We start from the raw sequence: 12,450 nt of genomic DNA, 5'->3' as shown, positions 1-12,450 counted from the left end.
CCTTCACTGGCTTAGAACACACCCCTGGCTGACAGCTACCAAGAGGAAAGTTAAAATAATACTGGCAGTTAAACATTTGAACTGCAACTGACCTCAGGGAAAGCTGTGAAGTAGGAAGTATAATTTTAGAAACAGCCTACTCCTGAACCTTGACCAGATTAAATGAATACGAATCATCATGGACGCAGATGACTGCAGAAAGTAGGCGGTAACAGCTGAGAGCCAAAAGGCATTTGGTATATTATTCTCTTTAAAGTCTAACTCAACAGGAGGCCCTCTCTGCAAAACCGTACACTGTGCAAACAGTACAGCTATCATGGGTCCCAGTTTTGATCTGTCACTGAGTCTTCAAAGCAGATGGGCCACACGTATCCTCCGTTCGAGGAGCAGAGCATTCAACTCCATAGTGTCATCCCCAAACCCCCAACACTTTACCCTTAGATTATCTATGGTTGACCTCTCCAGATTCCTAAGACGTCAGTAAGGGGCGAGTACAAGTGCACTAGAGTGCCTTCCGTCCCCTGTCCTATTGCTCTCCTATATCTCCTATACCTTTCTTCTATTCTTATATTTCTTCTTCTATTCTTTCATTGATATGTTCTATTACTATACCTTCTTTTCTATTATTTCTTAGATATATTTTACTATGAGTATCTCCTCTATAACCTTCATTGTGTATTTTACTATGTGTATATAGCAGTGATTTTCAACCTTTTTTGAGCCGCGGCACATTTTTTACATTTACAAAATCCTGGGGCACACCACCAACCAAAAGGACACAAAACGACACTCTAAGACACTCTCCTCTCTTTTTCCATCCCTGTCTCCTCCCCCTCTTGTGTATCTGTGTGTGTGTATACATACTCTTGAACCATTTCCAAAAACAGGTGAGGGCTGGGGGGTTTCCTCTCTTATTTTTTAGGTGCTTTTTATCATATGTTTTTAAAAGAGTCACTTCTCTCTCTCTCTCTCTTGTTTCTCTCTCTTTCCTCTCATTCTCTGTCTCAATCATTTCCTCATTTCTCTTTTTTCCTCCCCTCTTTGCTCATTTCTCTCTCTCTTCCTTCCTCTCCTTTTTTCTCTCTCTTTCTTGCTTTCTTTCTCTCTCTCTCTCTCTCTTGCTTTCTTTCTCTCTCACTCTTATTTTCTCTCTCTCTCTTGCTTTCTCTCTCTCACTCTTGCTTTCTTTCTCACTCTTTCTCTCTCTCTTTTCTCTCTCTCTTGCTTTCTCTCTCTCTCTTTCTCTCTTTTTTTCTTTCTCTCTTTCTCTCACTCTTTCTTTCTCTCTCTGTCTCACTCTCTTTCTCTCTCTCTCTCAGCAAAAAGTTGTGAGACCAGAACCTGAGCTTCCTTCTTTGCGGCACACCTGACCGTGTCTCGCGGCACACTAGTGTGCCACGGCACACTGGTTGAAAAACACTGGTATATAGATATATACCCACTAAAATCCTCATTGTGTATTGGACAAAACAAATAAATAAAATAAATAAAATGGTGGATGTGAACAAAGCTCTGGTTTTCCTTTGAATCGCTTGGTTTTCCAGCTTGTTTGCCCACATTTTTTAGCATATGTTGCAAGTTGTCTGCGAATTTAGCACCGAGCCCTCCTCATAGGCCTTGGGTAGTAAATCAAGACATCCTGCTCTGCAGACATGCAATTAAAGATTGAGGGTGTGCATAAATTCACTAAACGCTCACTGCTGGGAGGAAAATTATTTATGATTTTTTCCCCCCAGTGAATTATATTCCCCCACCACCCTTTATTTTGGGGTAAAATTCCTATTAATCACAACATTGCTTTAAATAAGTTAAAACTAAGCACGTAGCATTTAATTTTGAAAGAAAGGCCATCATAAGGTGGAAAGCCCAGGTTGATTTTAGATTTAGGAAGGAGGAAAGAGGAAAAAAGCAAAGAGCCCAGATGAAGCAGCAGCAGCATGGAAAAAAAGGAGAGCCGAGCTGAAACCAGTAATCCAAGAAGTGACAGAAGTGACAGCCGCCAATCAGCTGGAGCTGCACACTCATCTTCATTTCCAGCAGTGGAACTGTGTTCCACCCCGTCCTGCCTGCTGCCCACCCCTGCAAGCAAAGCATTGCCTATGTCAGCTCCAGCACACATACATTTATCTATCTATCTATCTATCTATCTATCTATCTATCTATCTATCTATCTATCTATCTATCTATCTATCTATCTATCTATCTATCTATCTACCTACCTACCTACCTACCTACCTACCTACCTACCTACTTACTTATTTATTTATTCAATTTTTATGTCGCCCTTCTCATTAGACTCAGGGCAGCTCACAACATGTTAGCAATAGCACTTTTTAACAGAGCCAGCATATTGCCCCCAAAATCCGGGTCCTCATTTTACCCACCTCGGATGGATGGAAGGCTGAGTCAACCTTGAGCCGGTGATGAGATTTGAACCGCTGACCTACAGATCTACAGTCAGCTTCAGTGGCCTGCAGTACAGCACTCTACCTGCTGCGCCACCCCAGCTCATGATCAAAAAGGTGAAATATAGAACTTAAAATAATAGGGTTGGAAGAAGCAGGAGGTTGTTCCCAGTTTGGACCGGTTCTTAGAACTAGTAACACTGGTGGTGGCGGCGGAAGGCTCCGCCTATCCACCTGGTATGCTTCTGTGCGTGCATGAACTACTAGCAAACTAATTCCTGAACCCACTACTGATTGGAAGGAACCTTGGAGGTCCTTCTAGTCTAACTTCCCTGCCCAGGGCAGGAGATCCTATACTAGTGATGGCGAACCTTTTTCCCTCCGGTGCTGAAAGAGCGTGGGTGGGTGCTATCATGCATGCGTGAGTGCCCACACCCATAATTCAATGCCTGGGGAGGGCGAAAACAACTTCTCCACTCCCCACAGGCCCTCTGAAGGCCAAAAATGGCCTGTTACTTCTGGTGCATCCAGTAGGGTCATGTTTTATTTATTTATTTATTTATTTATTCATTCATTCATTCATTCATTCATTCATTCATTCATTCATTCAATTTTTATGCCGCCCGTCTCCTTAGACTCAGGGCGGCTTACAACATGTTAGCAATAGCACTTTTTAAAATAGAGCTAGGCTATTGCCCCCACAATCCGGGTCCTCATTTTACCCACCTCGGAAGGATGGAAGGCTGAGTCAACCCTGAGCCGGTGATGAGATTTGAACCGCTGACCTACAGATCTACAAGTCAGATTCAGTGGCCTGCAATACAGCACTCTACCTGCTGCACCACCCCGTCTCTCCCCAGACTCCAAAGGCTTCCCCGAAGCCGAGGGAGAGTAAAAGTGCCCTCCCCCATCCTCCCGGAGGCTCTCTGGATGTCAAAATCATCCTCCCAGAGCCTCTGTGAGCCAAAAATCAGCTGGCCGGCACACACGTGCATTTTGGAGATGAGTTAGGGTAACAGCTAGTATGCCAGTAGATTTGGCCATCTGTGCCATTGCTTCGCCATCACTGTCCTATACTGACTTTATTGTTTTATTTTATTTTTATATCCTACAATAGAATCTGGAGTTGGGAAAAAAAATGAAGTTTTTATAAGTTGGAGGAAAAAAATGATTACCTGCCTCTGAAGCGATCAGATTTTCAATGTTTTCTCGTTCCTGTTCAACATGGTTAGCCACGGCACTGCCACTTTTTGTCCTTCGGAGGATGTTGAGAGCTCTGTTTATCTTTTTAAAAGACCTGCTTCGTACTGTAGAACGCTCAAACTGTGGAGCTGTGGCTGAAGAGGAAGAAGACAGAGAATATTTAGGCCTGGGCTGAATAATCAGAAAATCTTACTTATTGCTAAAGTGAAGATAACCTTAAACCTTATTCCATCATTGCACAAGACCCTTAGTATATGTTAGCCAGTGGAAAGCTCAGTGTAACATAGTATTTTAGTGTTAGAAATTCTGTTTATGTAAAGCACCATACAGACCAAACAAAGAGTACAGTCACCATGTGCTTTACTGCTCAACTATTTTATTATAACAGAAAACAGGAAATTCTACTTAAAAACAAAAGAGCATAGAGTATATTATTATTATTATTATTATTATTAGTATTATTTATTAGATTTGTATGCCGCCCCTCTCCGTAGACTCGGGGCGGCTCACAATACAATAAAAACAGTTCATGACAAATCTAATAATTTACAATTTAAAATATTTAAAAAACCCCATTATTAAGCAGACATACATACAAACATACCATACATAAATTGTATAGGCCCGGGGGAGATATCTCAGTTCCCACATGCCTGATGACAAAGGTGGGTTTTGAGGAGTTTACGAAAGGCAAGGAGGGTAGGGGCAGTTCTAATCTCTGGGGGGAGCTGGTTCCAGAGTCAGGGCCACCACAGAGAAGGCTCTTCCCCTGGGGCCCGCCAACTGACATTGTTTAGTTGACGGGACCCGGAGAAGGCCGACTCTGTGGGACCTAATCGGTCGCTGGGATTCGTGCTGCAGAAGGCGGTCTTGGAGATTGTTAAGTATGTAAATATGCCATGTAAATAGTTGCCTGAGGTGAATGCTGTCTCCAGGCAGATTGGAAAGACTAGGTTGCGTCTGATTGGCTCAGACGCAGGACAGCTCTTTTGGCGCGAGCCTTAAGAGTATAAATAGAGCCGAGTTTCTCATTGCCGGCTGGTGAGTTCCCAGCTGATTGTCACTTGCAGAAAGAGCTGAATAAAGGGAACCACTGTTTAGCACTTGGTCTGGCGTCTTAATACTTTTCACTGGCGACGAGAACCGGAGAGAACCTACGAGCAAGATGAATCCTTCGCAGATCGGCCGAGCACCCGACTACTTCGACCCCGAAAAGGCGTCCTGGGAAGCCTACATGACCCGCTTCGAAATCTTCCTGGAAGCCGCCGGTATGGGGACCGCCGAAGACGACAGAAAGCGAGCCATCTTCCTTAACTATTGCGGCCCCGAAATTTTCGATCTGGTTCAAACGCTCACCGATCCGCTTCCAGCCAAGAACGTGCCGTGGCCAGACTTACAATCCAAGCTTGCGGGACACTTCAAACCCACGAAGCCGGCTGTGGTATACCGCCATCAGTTCTCCAGGATGGCCCAACGAGAAGCTGAGTCTATTAACCAATTCGCCACCAGACTCCGAACTGTACTGTCAAAATGCCGTTTTGACAGCCCAGAAGCCCGACTAACAGACGCGATTATATTCGGCATGAAAAACGCCACAGTGCGCAACAAACTCCTCACCGAGGACGAACCTACTTTGCAAAACGTCATTAAACTCGCCCAGACTGCCGAGGTCGCCGAAGCAGCAGCCAAAGACCTCCAAAGCCACGAAAACAAAGAAACCGTCTCCAAAATCTCCTCCGCAGCTGACCCAGCAGACGACCTCAGCCCTCCAGCCGCCGACGACGACACATGCCTCCTGCTTCCGAACGACCCCTCAAGACAACCAAGATACCCTCGCCCACCAGCCCCATGCCCGGGTTGCCGGGGAAATCATCCGCGACTTCGCTGCCCGTTCCGGGATGCCATCTGTCGCTGCTGCAATCGGCGCGGTCACATCGCTGAGGCCTGCCGGGCTTCCCTGCCTGAAGAAACCTTTTCCGCTCCTCGCCAACAGCGATTCTCCTACCAGGCTCCACAAGCCCGAGAAAACCGGCCTCCAAGATCTTTCAACCGGAAAACCAACTCAGCCGCTAACCGCGACTACAACAGAGGTAACTGTCAAACTTACGTAAATTGCGCAAATGCAACGCAAGGCACCAAAATCATTATTTCTCTACTTCTAAATGGCAAGCCTTGTGATTTAGAACTGGACACCGGGTCTAAACACTCTATTATGCCTTGGGACAAATTCAAAATGTATATGCCAAATGTTTGTAAATCTAAGTTAACTCAAACTGCTTTAATTATAAGGGATTTCCAGGGACATGTCATCCCTGTATTGGGTAAAGTTGATATTCCTGTACAATTCAAATCTGTAAAATGTTCCCTACCTTTGGTAATTGTAGATGGGGCACGGCATTCCCTCCTTGGGTTAACCTGGATGCCCCCCTTAGGAATTGAGATCTCTGGCATCTGTTTGGTTCAGTCCCCCTCTGATACCCCAGATTTTGTACATGAGTTTCCTGAAGTATTCAGCCCAACTTTGGGAACTTATAAAGGGGACCCTATCTCCTTCTCCATAGACCCAAAGGTCCCACCCATCCGCCTGAAGCCACGAAGGGTTCCTTTACCTTTGCTGCCTAAATTAGACCACCAGCTAGACCAACTTATTGCTCAAGGAATCCTAGTCCCTGTAGAGCAAGGACCATGGGAGACTCCAATTGTCACACCATTAAAACCGGACGGTTCGTTAAGAGTCTGTGCGGACTATAAATCTACTATTAATAAGGCCCTTCAGCATCACCCTTATCCCATACCAGTGGTTCAGCACCTCCTACACTCCCTAGGAGAAGGAAAGGTTTTTGCAAAGATCGACCTTGCTCAGGCATGCCTGCAGCTTCCGGTCGATGAGCCTACCTCTTTGGCTCAGACAATTGTCACACACAGAGGTGCTTTCAGATGCACCAGATTGCAATTCGGGGTAAGCATAGCCCCCGGTATATTTCAGAGTCTAATGGAGCGTGTGCTAACGGGTCTTGAAGGAACCATACCCTACTTCGATGATATTCTAATTTCAGCTAAATCCATTCCCCAATTAAACCAGAGAATCAGGGCTGTGCTACAACGCCTCCAATCTAAAGGGCTCAGAGTAAAAGCAGACAAGTGTGTGTGGGGCACCACTAGCATTGAATTTCTAGGGTATAGAATAGACAGTCAGGGTATCCACCCTACAACTGAGAAATTAAAAGCAATTACCGAAGCACCTGAACCAACCAATAAGACTGAACTACAAGCTTTCTTAGGTCTTCTGAACTTTTATTCTATTTTTTTGAGACAGAAGGCAACGGTCGCAGAACCCCTCCACCGACTCCTTCAGAAGGGAATTCCCTGGACCTGGGGCAGACCTGAACGCGAAGCATTTTCTCTAATAAAGACCTTATTGACTTCTAATAGTGTGGTGGTGCAGTACAGTTCAGTCTTGCCCATAAGGCTTACATGCGATGCTTCGGCTTATGGGGTGGGCGGAGTATTGGCCCACGTAATGCCAGACAACACTGAGGCACCTATAGCGTTTTTCTCTAGAACGTTGACCTCTTCTGAACGTAACTATAGCCAGTTGGATAAGGAGGCCCTGGCTTTAATAGCTTGCATTAAGAAATTTCATAATTACTTATTTGGAAGGAGGTTTGAATTAATAACTGACCACAAACCCCTTTTGGGACTGTTGCCTTCAGATAAACCTACCCCTCCGTTCATGTCCCCTAGACTAATTAGATGGGCTCTATTCCTCTCCAGTTATCAGTATACCTTAATCCATAAGGGAGGTAAGTCCATAAGCCACGCTGATGGACTAAGTAGGTGCCCTTTGGCACAAAGAGGGGAAGACCCAGTTCCTTCTGAAGATATACTACTATTAGAAATAGAAGAAACCCCTCTAACTTCAGCCAGGGAAGTGGCTGAGCATACTAAGTCCGATCCAATTCTTCAAACAGTCATAAATTGTATACACAGGGGTTGGCATGGGGGACCAGAGGAGGGGGGACTGGCAGATTTTAAGACAAAGCGACTAGAATTGTCCTACCTAAAAGGATGTGTACTGTGGGGGGATCGAGTGGTCATTCCAGCAACACTTAGGAAAAAGGTACTGACTATGTTACATGTGGGACACCCAGGCATTGTCAGAATGAAGGGTTTGGCTAGGGGATACCTGTGGTGGCCGGGCCTAGATCTTGATATTGAGCATTGGGTAGCCAGGTGTGACCCTTGTCAAGAGTCATGGCCAAATCCCCCTCGAACTGCCCCCGTGGAGTGGGGAGAGCCCACTGGACCTTGGTCCAGGATACACATAGATTTTGCTGGCCCCATTGGGTCCCAGTGTTTCCTGGTTGTCGTAGATGCTTTTTCTAAGTGGGTAGAGATAGTGGCAATGCAAAATATAACCACATGTGCCACTATTAAGGCTCTGTATCATTTATTTGCAACCCATGGGTGTCCTGATGTCCTTGTTTCAGATAATGGGCCACAATTGACCGCTCGACAGTTTGAGGTGTTCTTGAGTAATCTAGGGGTCAGGCATGCGCTAATCTCCCCTTACTCCCCATGGGCTAATGGGTTGGCTGAACGTTACGTACGTGTGGCGAAGGAGGCGCTGCGCAGAGCAGGCCCTGGGGAAATACAACATAAATTAGACCAATTCCTGTTAATGCAACATATTACTCCTAATGCTGCCACCGATAGAAGCCCTGCAGAAGTCTTAATGGGGCGAAAACTAAGGTCTCCTTTAGACAGGTTGCACCCTCGCTATTCCAATACCATGGGTCAAGGTGAAATGTCTGTATTACCTGAAAGAAGCATGTATCTAGGCCAAAATGTATTTGCCAGGAATTTTGATGGGGGAGTTCAATGGGTAAAAGGGAAAGTCATTCAACAAAAGGGACCTAAAACATATTTAATACAAACAGAGGATGGCCGTATTTGGAAACGGCACATTGATTACTTAAGAGGGCGGATTAACTCTGAAAATAAGCAAACCGCCATTGTAACATCTTCCCCCAAAGCAGACTCTTATGCACAACCAGAATTATTGGATGTAGATTTGGGCTTACTGAGGCTGGAACGCTCCCACAACACCGACGAGCCACCATCATCCTCCTCCGACGTCGATTCAGCTTCCATCCGGACAGCGCAGCAGGCCGGAGCCCCCACTCGGGCCCAGCCAGGTTCCGGATCCGACAGAGAGCCAACCTCCACCAATGAAGTCCCAGACTCAACTGATCTGCGCAGGTCTGAGCGAGCCTCGCGCAGACCCACTCGATTGGAGGACTTCATCACATGGCTCAATTGATGGACAGTATGCAATTGACTAAGGAGGGAGGGGTGTTAAGTATGTAAATATGCCATGTAAATAGTTGCCTGAGGTGAATGCTGTCTCCAGGCAGATTGGAAAGACTAGGTTGCGTCTGATTGGCTCAGACGCAGGACAGCTCTTTTGGCGCGAGCCTTAAGAGTATAAATAGAGCCGAGTTTCTCATTGCCGGCTGGTGAGTTCCCAGCTGATTGTCACTTGCAGAAAGAGCTGAATAAAGGGAACCACTGTTTAGCACTTGGTCTGGCGTCTTAATACTTTTCAGAGATATTCTGGTCCAATGCCATGAAGGGCTTTATAGGTCATAACCAACACTTTGAATTGTGACCAGAAATTGATCGGCAACCAATATATACCATAAATATATACACATATAAATTCTGCCATCTACTGTAGGCTAATTACTAGGTATTGTATAAAAATACATTCCAAGAATGAATTCTAACACTTGGGTATTAGACTTGGACAACAAGTAAGTTCACGTCCGCACTTATTCACACTTATTTAGTGGGTATTGCCACATCTGTCTTATAGGATATTGCAGTGATTTTCAACCTTTTTTGAGCCGCGGCACCTTTTTTACATTTACAAAACCATGGGGAACATTGAGTGTGTGTGTGGGGGAGGGCGGCTAAAAAAAGTTTGGACAAAAAAATTATCTCTCTCTCTTCCTCCCTTTCGCTCTATTTCTCTCTCCCTCCCTCTTTCTTTCCCTTCTCTTTTTTCTCTCTCGCTCCATCCCTCTTTCTCTCTTCCTTCTTTCCTCTTTTTTGCTCTCTTTCTCTCTCCCTCCCTCCCTCCCTCCCTCTATGTCTTTCTCTCTCCCACCTTCCCTCCCTCTTTCTCTCTCTCTCTCTCTTTCTTTCTTTCTCTCTTGCTTTCTTTCTCTCTTGTTCTCTTTCTATCTCTCTCTCCTGCTTTCTTTCTCTCTCTTTCTTTCTCTCTTGTTTTCTTTCACTCTCTCTTGCTTGCTTTCTCTCTCTCTCTTGCTCTTTCTTTCTCTCTTTCTCTCTCTCTCTTTCTTTCCCTCTCTTGTTTTCTTTCTCTCTCTCTGAGCTTCGCGGCACACCTGACCATGTCTCGCGGCACACTAGTGTGCCACGGCATACTGGTTGAAAAACACTGGGATATTGTATCTCCCTCTCATAGCCATAAACATGAAGGAGAATACTATATAAAACTGCATGGAGGAAACTAAATGGATGAACAAATAAATCTATATAAATAATGTAAATATCTGTTTGTTCATGACCTCAAATATCTGAACGTTCTTCACTGATTGGCTTTGAAATTTTGATACAACGTTGCATTCGTATATGTGCACGTTTTATATACCTACAGTGTATAGATGCCACATCTGTGACAGGTAAAAACATACAAGTATCAAAATATGACTTTCTTCACCTATTGCTTTCTAATTGTGACACAATGTTGCATTTGAATATGTGTGTGTGGTTTAGGTCTACACACATTGCTTCTCACATGGACAATTCTATGTTGCATGTTTTAGAGTTGGAAAACCATAAAAACCAGACTGAGCTATAGCAATGCATGGCTGGGTACAGCTAGTAAGTAAATAAATTTCACAGAAATTTCCAAAAGTAATGTCTTTCAACAACATAGTAGAATGTCATTTTGACCATCGTCAATAATAAAAAGATGGAAATATATGCTACAATCAAAGTTACCAAATGTGTATTTAAAATATATTAAATTAAGAAAAGATCCTTTGAAAGAAAGCTTTGCACTAGAATAGTCCCTTATCCTTAATGACAATTCCACAAATTTCAACACAATTCTTTAAACAATATACATGAGTAGACCAGAATACCTCCGAGACCGCCTTCTGCCGCACGAATCCCAGCGACCGGTTAGGTCCCACAGAGTTGGCCTTCTCCGGGTCCTGTCGACTAAACAATGTCATTTGGCGGGACCCAGGAGAAGAGCCTTCTCTGTGGCGGCCCCGACCCCCTGGAACCAGCTCCCCCCAGAGATTAGAATTGCCCCCACCCTCCTTGCCTTTCGTAAAGTTCTTAAGACCTATCTTTGCCGTCAGGCATGGGGGAACTGAGACATCTCCCCTGGGCCTATACAGTTTATACATGGTATGTTTGTGTGTATGCTTGCTTTTAATAATGGGGTTTTTAGCGTTTTTTAAATTATTAGATTTGTTCTTACATTGTTCTTGTTATTGTTGTGAGCCGCCCCGAGTCTATGGAGAGGGGTGGCATACAAATCTAATAAATAAATAAAATAAATAAATAAATAAATAAATAAATAATAAATAAATAAATAAATAAATGTGTATATTCAAGAATTCTGCTTAATCTGTCATTCAAAGTGAACTCATCCGATTTGCAACTCAAGAACACAGATCTGGTTTGCATTCTGTACTTCTCCAACTTTTGGAGATTAATTCTTAGCTCAGAGAAACAACAACATTCAAATTAAAATGTGAACTTCAACTGTTAGTGGCATTTGGAATGAACTTTCAGTTTGTCCAGGCTTTTGTATATGCAACAAATCAACTTAGAAAAGGGTGTAACCTCTCAGAGCATGATTTTGAAGACCCATGGGGACAATTATCAAAAGGAGAGGCTGCCAAAATATTTATCTCTTTTTTTCATTGTTATATTTAAAACCCACCATGTCTTCAAAAGTTCATAGAGGTTTTTCCTTTAAAAATAATAATAATCCCCAAACAGTCTTGGAAAAATGATTAAGGCTAAGAGAGAGTAACCAACCCAAAATCATTCAGTGAATTCCCACAAATGACGGTGAGTTTACTCTGTCCAACTTCTTAAACTGCCACAACAGCTGTGGGTTGCTCCCAGTTGGGACCAATTCAGCGAACTGGTAACAGCTGCGGGAGGCTCTATCCACTTGCCTGGGATGCTTCTGCGCATGCATAGAGGTTTCTGAGCATGTGCAGAAGTGTTGCATGCATGCGCATGAACCAGTAGGGATGGGATTTACAACCCACTAATGTGCCACACTACATTGCTTCATAAAAATAAGCTGGGGAATGAATTTTGGCTACACAATTGAACTAGAAAAATGGGAAAAATTATGGATTAACAATTGGCAGATGACAAGATCGACCGCATTCAAGGAAAACCAATTAAAAATGTTCTACAGGTGGCACCTATCGCCAGAAAGACTTGCAAAAATGTTCCCAAAAACCTCTCCAATATGTTGGAAGTGTAAAAAAGAAAGAGGCATGTTCTACCACCAATGGTGGACATGCACACAGGCAAAAAAGTTTTGGAATAAAATAACAAATTGGTTAAAAGAAATAGCAAATGAAGAAATCGAAAAAAACCCAGAATTATATTTATTGGGTATTTTTTTAAAAAAAATAGAAAAAGGAGTAAGATACCTAGTTATACATATACTAACAGCTGCCAGAATAGTATATGCCCAACAGTGGAAAACAGATGAAATACCGGAAGAAAACATAATAATTTAAAAAATACTAGACTGTGGGGAGATGGACAG

At 43.8% G+C, this 12,450-nt stretch overlaps 1 protein-coding gene across 5 annotated transcripts in view; it reads right to left on the bottom strand.

Annotated features, from left to right (window-relative positions):
- LNX1 (ligand of numb-protein X 1) overlaps positions 1-12,450 on the bottom strand; it is a 315,851-nt gene that overhangs the window by 56,022 nt on the left and 247,379 nt on the right. For all 5 annotated transcript variants that reach the window (XM_070757148.1, XM_070757145.1, XM_070757147.1 and 2 more), the window contains exon 4: positions 3,581-3,742. In XM_070757148.1, coding sequence (XP_070613249.1) covers positions 3,581-3,742 — 162 coding nt within the window. The remainder of the gene's footprint in view (positions 1-3,580; positions 3,743-12,450) is intronic.

This window comes from Erythrolamprus reginae, chromosome 7 (assembly GCF_031021105.1).
Source record: "Erythrolamprus reginae isolate rEryReg1 chromosome 7, rEryReg1.hap1, whole genome shotgun sequence".
NCBI lineage: Eukaryota > Metazoa > Chordata > Lepidosauria > Squamata > Dipsadidae > Erythrolamprus > Erythrolamprus reginae.
The sequence above is the reverse complement of the archived record's forward strand: the minus strand, read 5'-3'. Positions and strand labels throughout refer to the sequence as shown.